At 52.0% G+C, this 15,947-nt stretch overlaps 1 protein-coding gene across 1 annotated transcript in view; it reads right to left on the reverse strand.

Moving 5' to 3' along the window:
- SLCO2A1 (solute carrier organic anion transporter family member 2A1) overlaps positions 1-12,049 on the reverse strand; it is a 29,851-nt gene extending 17,802 nt beyond the window's left edge. The window contains exons 1-2 of the mRNA XM_074833404.1: positions 11,852-12,049; positions 316-453 (exon numbers count right to left, since the gene is read on the reverse strand). Coding sequence (XP_074689505.1) covers positions 316-453; positions 11,852-11,941 — 228 coding nt within the window. The 5' untranslated portion in view covers positions 11,942-12,049. The remainder of the gene's footprint in view (positions 1-315; positions 454-11,851) is intronic.
- Positions 12,050-15,947: the final 3,898 nt, after the last annotated feature.

The raw sequence follows: 15,947 nt of genomic DNA on the forward strand, positions 1-15,947 counted from the left end.
CTCCCAGTCGTGTCTCTGCTGGTGATGTGTGGCATTCCAGGGTGCAGTGGTCTTCTCTGAAGCAACCTGCTTTATGCTGCTCCCCTCCAAGGCCACATCCTCACCACAAAACCCTACATTCAACCTCCTGGCATGTGGTACAGCAGAAGTGAAGTGTGAAGGGGCGTCCAAGGGCACAGTAGCAGCTGCTTCACCCAGCACACGTAGACACGGCTGAGGAAGCACTGGGTGTGAACAACCCTAAGACCCTGGGAAAGTCCCTGCTGCTTTCTGGCCACTCCTCAGGGCCCCCGCACAAGCTTCTCGCCCAGTTACCTCGTGCAAGCTGGAGATGAAACCTGAAGAGAGACTGGAGAGCCCAAAGCGCTTCTCAATGGTGGTAAGGCTGCTCTTGAAGTTGGCGCTGTAGAGGAGCTGGGAGAGCTGGAGAAGTCCGTGGCACAGCACAAACACCTGCGGGCAAAAAAAATGCCATCCCAGTTAGTACCCAGTTAGTGCCCTGCTGATGTGTAACTGCTGGTGACCGTGTCCCACGCGAGGGATTTGAGAGTCATACGCACGTGAACTCAAGCTGGCCAACACAGCTGCACCTCTGATGTGCAACAGATCTACCGAAGGGCTTAGTCCTGGATCTTAGCTTTGCAAAATGAGCAATGCAGTGTTCAGAAAAGAGGGCAAGGAGCTCTGTTTTTATCTTTCCACTGCTTTACCATCATTAATATTCATTGGTATTTACACAGCGGCAACCCTTGTGCCACCCTCCAGAGCAACCCTCCAAGCCGAGGAGGACTAAGCATAACTGAGACAGGCTTGACTTTGCATAGACTCGGTGGGTGCTCCTGAGACCACGTTAGAGCCAACCCTGCAGCTGCCGTGCTGCAGCTGAGAGGGAACCATTCTGGTTTAGACTACCTGAGATCCAGTATTTCCAGTCGGCCCCTTGGATTCACTCGGCTGTAAAGCCAATTAACAGAAGGGGTGTTGCAAAAGGGCTTTAAAAGCCCCGGAGGGAAAGAATGAAATATGCACAACGTGGTCTCACTACTGGAAGACCTCTGTAGTATTCTAAAAACAGTATCTTTCCCTTGAGCCAGGCTGTGAGCCGAGCCAGAAACCAAGCTGAACGGAGGCAGAGCTTGCATGGAGCAGAAGAGGGAATGCAGAGTTATGGGGCAGGGCAGAAGCATGGTTGAAAGAGCCCGGGTGGCCTGGGAGAGGAAAGCACTCTCAGCCAGGGATGCAAGAGGCACCTCACAAGTGTCTTTTGATCTATATTTAGTCAGAACAGTTTTCCTTTATTTTTCTTGGAATGGAATATTTCCGCACAGTGCCAAAAGTATTTTAAAATAATTTTTTTTAAAAAAAAGGGGGGGGGGGAAAGGTCTTTTTATTTAAATTCACAGGAAATCAAATATTTGCTGAATACCGGAAGCATGTCCCACAAAGATAACGGCGGGAAGCCTGAGATGATGAATGGGGGATCAAAGGTACTGCAGGGCTGACAAATTCCTTATGTCCTTGGCTAGGAAAGCAGCAATACTCATTATGAGTATTTATTTGAAATGGTAGCGCCCAGAAGCCCTGACCCATTGTGTGAAAAAGAAAAAAAAAAAAAACCAACAAACCAAAAAAAACAACAGAAAAAGAGCAAAATTGTCCACACGATATGGAGGATGCAAATGCCACAGGTGGGCGGAATGGCTTTTTGGTGAGAAAAGGAGGGATGCAGAGCCACATCCAGCAACTGCAAGAGATTTTGGGTAGAATAAAATGGCTTCTTGGGAAGCTTCTCCTGCGAGGGAGGATGGCAGCAGCCAGAAGACACAGCTGGGTATCTAAAAGCATAAGAGATGGGAGAGATGCTAACAGACAGGAGGAGAGAAGAGGACTGAGATGAAGAGGAAGGAGAAAATGGAGTCTTGGCAGTGTGAGGGCTGGCAACAACCTGGAGACCACAGAAAAGTAGAAGGAGAAAGGCAAACACCAAAAAAGAGGGAAGAAAGGTCACAGGGATAAGCTGCCCTCATGAACTCCCCAGCCACATCTTGGAGGGGTGTCTGAGGCCGGCTAGCATCAGGCAGGCATCTGCCACCATGGTAGCCAAGCGGGAGAGGACAAAGTCCCAGGCTAGAACTTTGTCCCGACAAAAAGCCACAGAGCAATGACGTGGGGTGTAACGTGGGAAACTCTCTCAGACAGGGCCAAAGTGGAGTGAAACATCTGAAAGTAAACTCTTGAAGCACAATGACCTCTACACCCTCTGGCTATCAACTCCTACGTTCAAAAACCCATCCCAGCACATGGTCCTGTGGGTGAAAGCTGGATCCACCACGTTCACCTTCCCCAATCCTGACCCGGGATCACCATGTAATGAGTCCAGCCGGGCTGGTCTCAAGCAGAGAGGTGACTCCAGTGAGGATGAAATATGGAGAGGGGATCTTGTTGCCAGAGAACATTAATTTTTGTTCCTGCAGCTCTGGCCAGACCCTATTGAAGTAATTTGAATAAGGAAGCTCTGGCTAAACAGAGGAGGGCTGGGACTGCCTGAGATGCAGAGCAGCTGGAGGGAGAGCTCTCCTGGCGCGAGGCGTTAGCTGGAGAAGCAAAGCTGTTTACCAATGGGGAGGGAAGAGGGTGGATCACCGAGGCTGATTTTAGCGCAGCAAATGTCAGCCTAATCCCAGGGCAGATGGGGAGATGAGAAGTGTTGGGGGAGAGAGGATGCAGGTGGGGAGGGAAGATGAGGAGGAGACTCCCCACAGTGCTGGGGTTGGCAGGGGATGGGGAGAAGGTAGAGGCATGGAAGGACCGTGGGGAACAAGCACTGGCTGTGCTTCGCGAGAGGATGGAGGGCAGGAGATGAGAGGGTCAAGCTGTGGTCAGAGAGGGCAGGCAGGGAAAGGCAGAGCTGGCAGGAGGTGGCCTGAGATGGGTTTATGCATTGGTGATAACCTGGGGACAGACAAAACGGGGCTGTGGGTCCCAAGATGCCTGGGAGCAAGCTGGGGCTGCCTGCTGTGAGAGGAGGCAACGTGGGAGAAATGCAGCTGGAGAGTATGGACACGGGGAGAGACTTTGGGGTGCGACTGCTCCCCCCATGCCCTCAAGTCCTTCTAATCCGGCTCCTGTGAGCAGGGTTAGCAGGAACGGCAGAAGAGCAGGAGGGATGCTCGGGGGACCCAATCCTGCCCCGTGCTGCTGCTGGCACCAAGACCCCACATCAGCCGCAGCCCTTGGATGCAGAGAGCCCAGAGGATGGGAGGGGAAGGGCAGAGGAGACTTTTTTTTGCTTGGGAAAAAGCTGCCACCCAAAACAGTTTGAGCAAAGCAAAACAGCCTTTGCTCTAGGACTTGTGCAGCTGGAGCTCAGCTTTTCCAGACACACTTCAGAGGTGAGAGTTGTACCCGATTTAAGACCTCCCCTGCATTCAGCAGACTCAGTTCTAATTAAAATAACAACAGCCCAAACCTTGAAGGCTCTCTGAGTGCAAATAGCTGGGAGAAGGGCTTACTTGTAGGGCTCCCCAAAAGGAGCCCATGCACTACCTGACCTCCTTGGCACTGGCCGAGACGCTCTGGCCAGGAAGAGCAGACCACTGAGGATGGTGGAGATGAAGGACACCATTCTCCCATGTATCCACACAGGTCTCTCCCATCACCATTTCTATCCCCACATTTTCATGCTGACCACCCACAACCTGCTGGTCCATGGAAACCAGCACCGACCTGGTCCCTTCCAGCTGCAGAGAGCACCAGATGTGCTGCACTGGCCCCATGCACCGGCCGAGCAACCCCAGGAGGGGACAGAGCCGCTATCATCCATCTTCCATAACACTTAAGGAAGAAGGGGTTTTTAAAGAAGAGCCAAGCTCATCTAGAGGGAGGTTTTGCTGACGCAAAACCAACACAACAGCAGCAAAGGCATGGTGGGAGGTTAAGGAGTCGGGGACACTCCCACAAATATGAAGTGCTGACCCTCCAGAGCAGGCAAGCAGCAATTGCAGGCAGCCAGGGAGCAGTGCAGAGAGGCCAAAGGCGTGCACCCACATGCCCCCGCACACACACATACAAAATCCCCTCTTAATCATCCCCACATTTCTTTCAGAGTGCTTGAGCGATCCTGACTCCAGGCTGTTTATACAAGACACTTGACTCCTTTCCAAGATGCACTTTATTTAAAAGGGAAGCAAGCGCCTGGGGGAAGGTCCCTCACTGACATACTGCTCCCCCCCACCCAGTCCGTGGGGACTAGCACCTCCCAGAGCAATGCTTTTTTGTAAGGAAGAGAAACTCACCCTGTTGCAGGGAAGAGAGGGGCCTGGTTCCTCTGTGGTCTGGACAACACGTCTCAGGCTCAAAGCAGAGACCTGGCAGTTCGGTCAATCCCAACCCAAACCTCCTTCAGAGGAGACGTGTTCAACAAATATGTGACCCAGAGGGCTGGTGAGCCTGAGGGTGTGGGCAGGCAGCCCCCAGCCATGAGGATGTGACACCAAGATGTCCCCGTGGGTGCCAGGTATGGCCCCGGTGGCTGGTGCACTCCTGGGAGATGTCCGAGATGGCCAATCAGTCCTTGCAGCCACCTCAGAAGAGCCACTTGCGTCTTTTCCGCTTCCCTGATGCTCACCGGGAATAAAATAAGGCTCTGGGAGGAGAAAGGGGGTCTCCCAGCCTTGTGCTGAACCCATAAAGCAGACAAGGATGAGGAAGCCAGAGCCAGAGGGTAAACAATCCTTGAGGTGGGTGTTCTTGGGGTCAGCAGCTTTTGGGCTCAGGGGGAGATTGCTGCTCCCGGGGCTGGCTGCGTGCACTGGGAGCAGGCACTGCAGGCAGGCAGCAGGAGCTTGCACTACCCCCTGTCACATACTGGGTCTGCTAAGCTGCATTCCCTTACCTCGTGTCTCTCTTTCCATATTGCTAGTCTAAGATAATGCACTGTCACTGCCCTTAACAGGCACACCGAGACTGGACCTTGGGAAAGCCTATTACGAAAGGTGGGCTGTTTCATAAGAGGTTTGGGGGTCAGGCTGGGGGAGGTCACCAAGGAAGCCAATAAAATGCCTGGCAAGTTAGGTTAAACAAGAAAATATCCCCAAAGTAATAAGAACATTCCCAAAATTATAGTAGTCGGGGCAAAGACAGGCTGTTTATTTTAGAGCTTGTATGTGATCAACGCTCACTACGCTCAGAGATTCTCCTGCAGTAGGATGGGTGAGATCACTCAGTCCAAAGAAATGCATCAGCTGAAAATGGAAAGTATACAGACACGCATGGGGAAATATGTCCCTCCTTGGCATTTCTTTCTTTTTTCTACATGCAGCTGTCTAGATTTATAGAATGAAAAGCACCATGAAAGATTTAAAAAAAAAAAAAAAAAAAAGCAACAACATTTCCATAGAAGGAACTAAATACCTTGCCAGAACATGTCCCTTAGCACAAAACCACTGAGCTTGGAGCATGGTCCAATGGCAGAAGTTGGCTCCTAAGTTTTATTTCTACTGTAAAAAATAAACTACTAAAAAAATTAAAATGGTTAGAGATTGTCAGAAGCACACGACTGCCCAGGTTGTTGGTTGCAATGATGACTGTCTACTGCCAAGTAATCTATGCTTTACAAGCCCCAGTTGTCAAGTGCAGAGACAATGTTTGCTCTTTTTGCAGCGAATGTACACACGGGATTTCCCTGCCCCATATCCCAGCGCCCTTGCAAGGTCCGCGCAAGCCCTGCCGTGCTCAGTTGCTGCAGAGGGAGCATTCCAGGGGACATAAAACCAGCCTTAACCTGAAGGTGCACGTTGCAAATGTCCGAAGGAGGATTTTGGCTGCTGAGACCAGACCCCCAGCACCTGAGGCGTGAGGGTTTGTTACTTCCCAAGCTGCCGCTGAGAAAATACTTCTGCCTGCAAAATATGATGCACGTCACTAAGCAGCCTTCATTCTTCCTGCAACCAGACCAAGCGCACAGGTAGGTTGTGTGGTTGGGTCTTTGCTCTTTCTTTTTTTTTTCTGAACATCTCTTTTCTTTATGGTGCCTCAGGACCTGACCATGATTTCCTTGAAGGTAGCTTCAGCTTGGCCTCATTTTCCCTGACCCACAAGCGTATGTAAACACTCCTCTCGCTCGCACGCCCGCAGCCCTGGCCATGCTTCGTGCTCCCTATCAGCGACACTCCTCTCTCATTTTGCTCATGATAATCTTATCTACGCTGACCACTCCTTGGTTGTGTTTGGGCGCTGAACTACCTCGCCCCTCATAAAATTATCTTGCTTCACGTCTCCTAGACCTTGATCCCACTAAACTTTCCAACCCGTTTTGCTGTCTGGCTCTTCCCCATCTTTTTCCTTATCCTGCTGCTGGTGTTGCTGGTGAAGGCCAGGCGGTTCTTCCCTTTTGAAACCTGATCCCACCAAAACCAGACATAAACACAGCGTTGGATCTATCTAAACCAAGCCTTTGTTTTCTGATGCCAGCACCATCACCATGAACGCTGGAAGACTCCAGCTGGAAGTCACAGCGGGTCCTTCTCCCCATGCCACCCAGCTTGTCCTAAGGACTCTGCTTGCTGCTTTGCTACAAACACTCATCCAACTTGCTATCTCTCCTTGCAGTGTCCAGTATTGGAATATCATTTGATTTTCTTGTTTAAACCAATGGCCCTAATAAACAATGACTTTCCGCTCTTGGTGCTTCCTTCTCCAAACCCACAGCCATGTATACAGACCAATGACTTCAGACCAATGACTTCATGAATCTCCTATTCTTGCTAACAGCTAAATAAAACAATTCATGACCTTTTCCCATGGGATATGAGAGTACAACTGTTACATCTCCAGGCTTCTGAAATACACTCCTCTCAGTAAATTTCTTTAGTCCCTTTAAAGGAAGGGACAAAGAACTTGCCCTGCTGCTGTTGGGACCTCAGATCCGAAGGCAAGGCTCCAGTTTCTTCTACAGAAGGCACCCTGCCTCCCCAGGGAGGGGAGAGCTCCCTGCTCATGGCCATTGCACCCTTATCACACTCTGAGAGCCCACAGTCGCCTCCTGACCTTGCTGTCCCCTCTCCTACACTCTTCCATACCATCCTTCTCCCCACCCCAATAGAGTACCCAATTTAAATCTGTCCCTAAGGCTTTTAAATCTTCCCCTGAGCTCCCTCCAGCTGACGTAAGTGACAATAACTCTCTGCTATCCTGCGTCCTTCTCCATGCCAGGCAGTCCACAGAGTAAAAGCCTCCCCCTGCCTGCGCTCCCAGCCATTTCACACTGCTCCCCTGTGCTCTCCAGCTAACAAGCTTCCAGCTGAAACCAGTCCAACTCAGCTAAGTAACAAGAGATTTATAAAGCTCTCCTCCTTGTCATCTTTCCGGGGATCCTGAATAAGCAATTAGCTATCAATTAAAATAGCACAAAGCCACGAAAGAGGCAATAAAGGTGAAGAAGCCAAAACATCTGAGGCCCTGCCTTTGAAATAATCCTTTTTCAGTGGGTGTCTGGAAGGCCAAGACAGGCATAGACACGATGACTGAAGCCAACGGTTAGGACTGTGGACCAGGGGACGTCAACAGGGTCCATGGCCATGCATGGGTATCAAAAAGACTAACCAGCCACTTCTCCTCCACCTTTCAAACCTGTTTTGTTCCTTTAGGCTGGGAGGTCCTCAGTGTCCCCAGTGCCACCGGGTGCTGGCATCCGCCTGCGGGTTGGCTTCATCCCGCATTTGCCAAGCAGCACAGCTGCAACCCCCCAAAATCCCAGTGCCAGTCTGTGCAACCCTGGAAGCTCTGGTGAACTTCAAAGTAAGGGGCTGTCCTTGCTTATCATCACCCATCTCCACCACCACTGTGGAATTACCAAGGTGCTTCAGGCTTCTCATAGGGGATGGTGCTCAGCAGCAACCTCCCAGCCCCAAAATCTGAAGGCCTTTTGCGTTCTGCTTTCTCTCCTCAAGGTGATTCAAGACAAACAGCCACCTTCTAGAAGGCTTCAAGCAACCCTGCCACTTCTGAGAGGGACTCAGAAACACAAGCACAACGACCAGGTTTATTCCAGCTACGAGATATGGTGCAGACTGCAAACACACTGTCGGCTGAGCCAGGCGGTGCCCTTAAATATCAGCATAGACAGAGCGTTGGTGCTGTTTGGTGTAATTGCAATATTAGCTACAGTCATTAATACCCACGTATTGCAGGGAGTAACTTCCACAGCAGCAACAAGGAACTGTCACCAACCACGTTCCCGTAGGGTACAGAGATCAGCTGTAAACGCCTGCTGTGTCAGAGCATGGATATGAGCCAGCGGCCACATCCACAGGGCATCACCTCCCCGAGCACCTGCTTCTGCACTGCTCCTCCCACACCCCCAGCAGCGCCTCCATACCACCCATCCCTGGGGCTGCTGGCCCCATCCTGCTCCTCAAATACCTGCAGAACCATTAAAACTGCTGCTTTCCACCAGGACCTTCCCCTCTCTGACGCCCATAGCGTGAGACATCACGATGCCCATCCCTGGCACCATCATGCTCTCCACTTTGAACATCAGCAGTAACGGGGCCGGTGCCACCCCCCCCTCACCCAAAGAGCGATGGGAACTGGTGCAGGGAAGCAGTGGTCCCCATCGCAGGGAACATGGAGGAGCGAGATGGTTGGCACAGAAAAATATTTTGTTATTTTTGGCCCCAGCCCTGCAAAAGGCGCTCTGAAAATGATCCTGGCATGTGAGCTTTGTGGATTAAATATAAGCTTCATGATTAAGACTTGGAGCCTGCTACAACTAGGGGATTTTGTTGTGTTGGAAATACTGTCCCTGTCAGAAACTGCCATCATTTATACGAGGACGCTGTGTCTAATTAATTTAAACCCCTTTATAGTACCTGTCTCTGTGTGGGACGATGCCAGCAGCTTCCCACACAATTAGGTGCTGGATGAAGACTTTATATAACATGTTATTTGCAGCACCAATGCCTTCTCATACAAACAAGAGCTATAAAGCTATATAAACAGATGTTTACTGTACACCTTGCCCTCTGACAACCCATTCACAACAAAACAACTTCCCAAACCTGGAAATTCAGTTGCGACACTCATTTTCTACTGATTTTGGGGGCTGGGAGGATTGACAACTGCGCACAGGCTAGTGCTTTCCAACTGGAAGCAGATATTTTAATGTACGTGTATATTTAACACAAATCTCACAGCACAGGAAGAGTGAACAGGTCGGGAAAGGGTGGGGGAGGTCATTGCCTGTCAATTTATATATATTTGCTCTTAAATGCAAGAACTTTTCATCAAGGGATGGGCGTCCTACCTCCCCACCACCCCAGATGGTACCTATTATCCATCTGATGCCAACAAGCGTGTTTTGACAGAGCTCAAACTGTTCCTTAATGTGCTTGCAAAGTGCCAGTATTGGGCTGTGCTAAATTGAGGGATGGTTCCCCTTGATTTAGCAAAAACCTGTTGACTTTTTAAAAACTAAAGCGCTCCTTTTCAGGAGCTGGTTTTCCCTTAGGGCAGCTGTATTTGCACCAGCCAGGGTGGGCGGGAGGGGGGGTCTCTGGTGGCATCTCCTGCTCCTGGGGTCACTCTGTGCGTGGTCCCACACATGGTTGCCACACTGGGTGCTGCAGCACCCCCTCTCCCTCCAAAATCACCTCCTAGGATCCTCCAGATGGGCTTAGGGGTGGGTGCCTGGCAGGTCTGGGGAGCTCCAGGCTCCTTGCTCATTTTGAAATTAAGACTTGAGCCCTCCAGCTGGCACCAGCCGCTGAGCGATTCGAGCTGGAGCTGATGGGGCAGGCAGGCAGCCAGGCACCTCCTGGCACAGCCAGAGCTCCTGCCGCCGGCAGACTGACACCCCCATGTCATCTGCCCTCAGCCACGTGCCCTGAGGAGGTCCCCCCCACAGCCCCTGAGCGTGGGGGTGCTGAGGACCCAGCTGTGGCACGCACGGCCCACATCCTGCTGCTGCCTATGGGATGCAGAAATCAATTAACATTTGTTGGGGCTTTTTTTTTTTTTTTAACCCTAAAGTTTTACATCCTGAAAAGGCATCGAGTTTGTCAATGTTTCTTCAGTTCCAGGACATTTTTGCAAGCGTGCAGCTAAAGAGAACTGTATATATTTCCAGGAAAGAGCATGAACTGCAAGAAGTGTTCTGGTTTTGGGTGACGTTATCCTGAGCCACGGTCATTACTGAAGTAGCCCAGAGCGGGTTAGGGCCACATTTTGCACCTCCACCAGAGGAGAGGTCAGCTCACCAGTCCCCTCCAGAGGCATGTCAGAGTAGCCTAGTGGCAGCCCTAAATTACCCAGGGTAATTTCAAGCTTTTCCTTCTGGCGCTCACAGCCAAAAAGGGCCATCAAGTCACAGGCTGGAATAGCCCAGCCTAGGCAGTGGGGACCTTCAGGGATGTAGGGCTGGAAGACATCATCTGGGATGATGCCTCCAGCCCTGGGAGCCCCCACCACATCACCTGCTAGCCCCAGCAAGCCCAAAGCTTTGCTGCTCGCCCCATCACGCTGCTCAGGAGAGCAGCCTGTTTGGAACAGCCCCAGGGCATCCCACGGCAGCCCCACGGCACCCTGACAGAGATGCTGGGGCCAGCGCGGTGAGCGAGGTGCTCAGAAACCAACGTTTGCTCCCCCGAAACCAACAGCAAGCAAGCACAGCCCAGAGAGGAGCAGGCAGTACCAACTTTCATGCAAGGTGAGGAAAGACGGGTGGCAAAAAAAGCCCAAGCCCATACTGGACCACGACGCCCTACCCATGGCTGCACACTCCTGAAAACACAATTCACTGGGAAGCACCGACAAATCCTTCCTTGCAAATACACATCCAGTAACTCCAGCGGGAAATCACACCCCAGCCCTGGGCATGGCCAGCAGCATCAGCACAAGGGGGGTCCTGCCAGCTGGCAGCCCCTCTCCTGAACCCGAAGCTGCTCTGCCCATGGGCAGGTGCTGCTGGGAGCTACCGTTCCCCAAAACTGCACCCGCTGCTTCGGATGCCGATGTGTGGAGGCGCTGCCAAGTGAGGCATGAAAATCCCCCCCACCCAGGGAAATCCTGGCCAACACAGGCGGATGTCCTGGGGACAGGAACCAGCACATGCAGCAGCCTCAGTGCCCATTCAGAAATGGGCCAAAACGTGCCGCATGGGGAAAAAAAGAGGGTGAGGGGTGGTGTAAAACCATGATGGTCAACAGGGCTTAAAATGCGAGAGGTGGACAGAGTGGCTGGTGTTTTCTCACACAGGCAGCGAGCTCAAAGAGTCTGAAACTCAGGCAGGGACCAGCTTTAAGATGACAGCTCTCACCTTACTAATAGGGGCAGGTGAGTAACTGGGCAGCCACCACCAGAAAACCCACTTCAACCTGCTGTGATTTTGCTTCTGTCACTCAAAATGCCCTGCTCACCAAGGTTTTTTAAAGAAAGTCAGTGTTATTATAGGGCAGTGTTTTCTTTTCACACCAGGATGTGGTTAATCATTCCCTAAGCAGCAGCACACCGTGTACCGGACGCCGTGGGTAAGCCCTGCAGCCCACGGAGAGCTGCCCACGCCGCTTCCACGGGGCGTAACACCCATGTGCCACGCAGGGTACCACTCCAAAACCCATGGAGGCCCCCGGCCCTTCCCACACGCCGGGCGGGACGGACCTCAGCGACGTGATCCAGGACTGCCCGAGGAGTTGACTTTCAAATTCTGCATCCTAGCAAACACCTTTCATGTTATCAGCGGTTTGTACTGGGGATGTGGGGATCTGTGGGATGGGTTGGGGTCCCTCTCCACGCAAGCATCCTCCTCCCTCCCCGCCAGGGAAGCGGCGCATCCCTGCCAGGCACTGCTCCTTACCTTAATGTTGCAGAAGATACTCGGGGAGCAGGTGCCGGATCTTTTGGGGACGTCAACTTGGGATTTGCCGGCTTCGGGGTGGACTCCCATCGTGGGGGCTTCCCGGGGAGCCCCAAATAGCTGGGCTGTGAGTGGGCTCCCGTCCCTCTCTGGCCTGTCCCACTGCCGGCAGCCCGCACAGTCTGTGCCGAAAACCCTCCAAGCCTGCGAGTGAGCCAGGCAGCGTGAGCGCAAAGTTTTTATAAGTCTGCTCTCGGTAGCGATGATGAAACCCTTTCTCCTCCCTCTTTTGCTTTGTCCGCCGAGGGAACTTTAAAGTCGCAGGAAGCTCACACCAGCGCGCAGGGAGCAGGTGGGAGCGAAGGCTCGCTGAGTCCCAGCCAGTTTGGGGACTGGGAATGCAGCGGGGCAGCGATGCTTGCCCACCTGTGGGGGACACCCAGCACCCCAACCCGCTGCTTGCCCCTGCAGCAGCTCTCCTCTGCTGTGCTCACGTCCAAGGCTGCAGGACAAGGCACCGGCAGCACAGCCTTCCTTCAGGGAAAGCAACGGGGGGTTTAATTCAAGTCCCCCTGAATGGATGAGAGGAAGGGGAGGCACCTTTCAGCAAACCAAGATTTGGCTCCCAGGTGGTGGGTGGGGGGAAATTGGGCGGCCAGATGGAGAAATCCCTCCCTGGGTTAAGGGGTTACGGAGAAGAAAAAAAAAAACAACAACTTCTCCTGCTTTTCTTTCATGGAAAAAACTGCATTTGTGAAGCTCCTAAGCACTGTTTTTTCACTAACACCTCTCTGGGGCTTTGTTTATGCAAAGCGCTGATTTATTTTCCAGGCTCTTCACAGGGAGGAGGGAGAAGGGCAGCTCAATCCCAGCTGAGTGGAAGCCAGCTTCAAGTATTTTGTCAAAATGATTGCTTTTCCCTGCATAAAGCAGGGCAGGGAGAGAGATGGGGGGACCCCGTGGGAAGTGGTGGAACCTGTCTTGGGGTGCCCTGAGCCTGGAGAAACCAAATCCCAGCTCCCTGAATGGTTTACCCCATGGGAGGGCTGGTGGGTCCCCACATATGCATCCTGGTATGATGCCAAGGAGCTGAGCCCCAACTCCGTGGGCACCCACTGACACCCTCACCCTGCCCAGGCACCCGCCATGGCCGCTCGCCACGAGAGGGTGCATTGTACCCGTGGGAGAGGCTCCTTGGGCACTCCCTGCCTCTTACCTCACCCAAACTGACCTCCAAGAGGACCCCCAGGTCAGGGGGGTCCAGCACCAGTCTGACCAGGCATAGGGCTTGAAAGCGGTGTGAAAATTAGCATTGCTAAGATAAAAAGCTGATTTTGGCTGTCAGCTTCCCAACTTCTAACCCTGTCCCAGGAGCACTGCTTTCAGGGACAGGTAGGTATCACTAGCCTACGGGTGGCAAAAAAAGCATCCTGTTTTCCCATCTCTCTTTTTCCACTTCCATCCCCAAATTTGCTAGATCTGGGGTCAGGATGCAACGTGAAGAGACCCTTTTCCCTGGCCAGAGTTCAACAAGCCCTTTTATCCACCACTCAGTGGCAAGACACAGAGTTTCAAGCCTTACTGATAGAAAAACTCAAGCAAGCCAACAACTCCCCTGCTTATGTCCCATCCTCCCCATGAGCCTGACGTGCCGCTGAGCTCATTTTTCAGGCAATGCCTAACCCGCTCGTTAACGGCCCTGTCTTTACAGTTTATTCTGCAGAGACCCGTGACGCTCACTTTGTTATAACAACCACCTCTACGCAGCAGCTGTTTTGGCCCCTAACTTCAGCTTTTCCACACAGATTTGTCTCCATGCAGCAAAACGTACCGGGGAAGAGGCACAATGCCCAACAAGCCTGGGCCCTGCCTGGCAGTGGGCGGAAATGCCTGTGCCCTGATGCCACATCCCATGGATGGGGTTGGAAACCCCATGCTGGTGGGGTTAATAACCCCTACAAGGGGAAGAAAAAGGCTGTGGTGAGTCAAAAGGGAATGGGGGCTCTCTGTATGCAGAGTAAACACCTCCCTGGGCTGGAAGTCGCTGCCCCACAGGGATGCAGGTCCTTGGTGGGAACCGACCCCACGTCCTGGCTGGCCAAGGAAGGGACACAGGCTGGGGCAGCCTCTGATGTGCTCTGAACCAAAGGATCTGGGTCCCCAGGCAGCACAGTGCTCCCTAGGTCCAACCACCTCCCAGCAAGCCCCTGTTAGATTTTGGACATGGAGGGATGCCCCAGTGGGGCTGATTTTCTGGAAGGCAGGAAGAAATCATGCTGGCAACACGCATTGCCATTGTATTTCTCAATCTGCAGCTCTTGCAATAGGTAAGGCAAGAAAACACCTGCTTCACACCCAGCTGAGAGCCACTTAAAGAGCTGGGGAGTTCCCTGCAGGGCTGCACTATGCCATGTAATGCCTTGGTCTACTCTCCCATCAATAAGCTCCCAGTGAACTTTTTTCCCAAGCAAGGAACATTGTCCAAGCTTTGGCAGCTTATCTAGCTGTAGTAAATAATACAATAAAAGCTGACAAATCTAAATTTAAAAGTCCAGTCGTGGTGGTTCCAGTTATTAGAGACAGGCACAATTTAAGGATGCATCCAGTACCTGGTGTGCTGCAGCAGCTCCATGAGGTTCCCCACGGCCAGCGCAGGTGCTTTGTCTTGCAGCAGAAGCAAAGGGCTATCCTGAGCAGGCTCTGTCCGCCCAGACGGGACCATCAGAGAGCACTACTGACATCTCCCAAGCTTTTATTCTGCTGGAAGAGAAATTGTCAGCCCTGAGACACAAATTCAGCTCTAGCTTCCTTACACTGACATCGCTTTTGAATTACAGACCTCAGACAACAGATTGTGCAACAAAAATAACAAAATTAGATGCACACGAGAAAATAGGACTGTTGCCTCTTTTTGAGGATTCTCTGCTGCATTTTCATTCCCACAGGGTTACAGCCTTGGCAAGGAATGGTTCGGCCTGCAGACGAGCGCACAGGAGGAAAGTGATTTACAGCGGCGCTGACAAGGGGAGGAGAGTTTACTTTCAAATTCTTCTCATCGTGCTTTGTTAGGGCGATACGGTTGATGTTAAGTGCCTGCTAGGAAAGATCACACATTGACAGGGTTTGGTTCGTTTTACATGGCTCCTGGGGCTGTATTTCTTTCTCAGCCTTTGAAATGAGTACCTCCTACAGCAGTCATGCTCCCCTGGCCAAGACGTCGGTTGGAAGGAGAAGACCTCGCTGCTGCTAACCGAGCAGGAACCAGCTACTTCAAGCAGCAAAGCTGAATCAGGCCTGCAGCTCTCCATGTACACCACCAGTTCATTCTCCATCCCACCACCTCCCCTCATCCAAAACAAGCTATCAATCGCCACCTGCCCACCAGGCATGTTTCCCATGGGCAGACCAAACCTGCACTGCTGCAGCTATGCAGGAACTGAGCAGGTCCCTCTTCATGACCAGGGGATGCTCACCGTGTTTGCAGAACATCAGAACCCTCAAAAGCCACTTTTCTTCTGCTGGGGAGGAGATTGGGTCAAACGCTTTCAACATGACCACAGCTCTTCTCTTTCCCCTCATCATCCTCCTCACTTCTTTCTACCAAGCAGTGGGTTGGTGGGTGAGGACACGACCAGCCCTGCTTTACCACCTGGTTTCAATCTGGCAGGGACTGAAGCATCTGTTTTCCTCCACAGTATCCCCAACCTGTTCTTCTCAATGATTATTTGCCTGTCGGGTTTTAAAAGGCAATGCATACCCACCAACAATGAATCAGAATATCTCAAGCTGGAAGGGACCCGTAAGACCCACTGGGACCTAAGTGGGAAGATCTTCCTGGACCCTGGGAAGACTTGTTGCTAGATGAAGAGACACTGCATCCCAACATGGAAGATGATTTCCTGCTGTGCTACACGTGCATAGTAGGACAGTCCCTGCTATGTTTGAAGCTGGACCAGCAGATCCTTCTTAAAGGAAGGTGTTTCTTTCTCAGCAGCCTCCTTATCAGTGACTTAGGGCTGAGACTCAGACTTTTGCAGTCAGTATTTCATTTCATACAGACTTGCTTGAAGCATCACCCATGATCTGGAGCCAGAAA

The sequence above is a fragment of the Strix aluco genome, chromosome 9 (genome assembly GCF_031877795.1).
Source record: "Strix aluco isolate bStrAlu1 chromosome 9, bStrAlu1.hap1, whole genome shotgun sequence".
Lineage (NCBI taxonomy): Eukaryota > Metazoa > Chordata > Aves > Strigiformes > Strigidae > Strix > Strix aluco.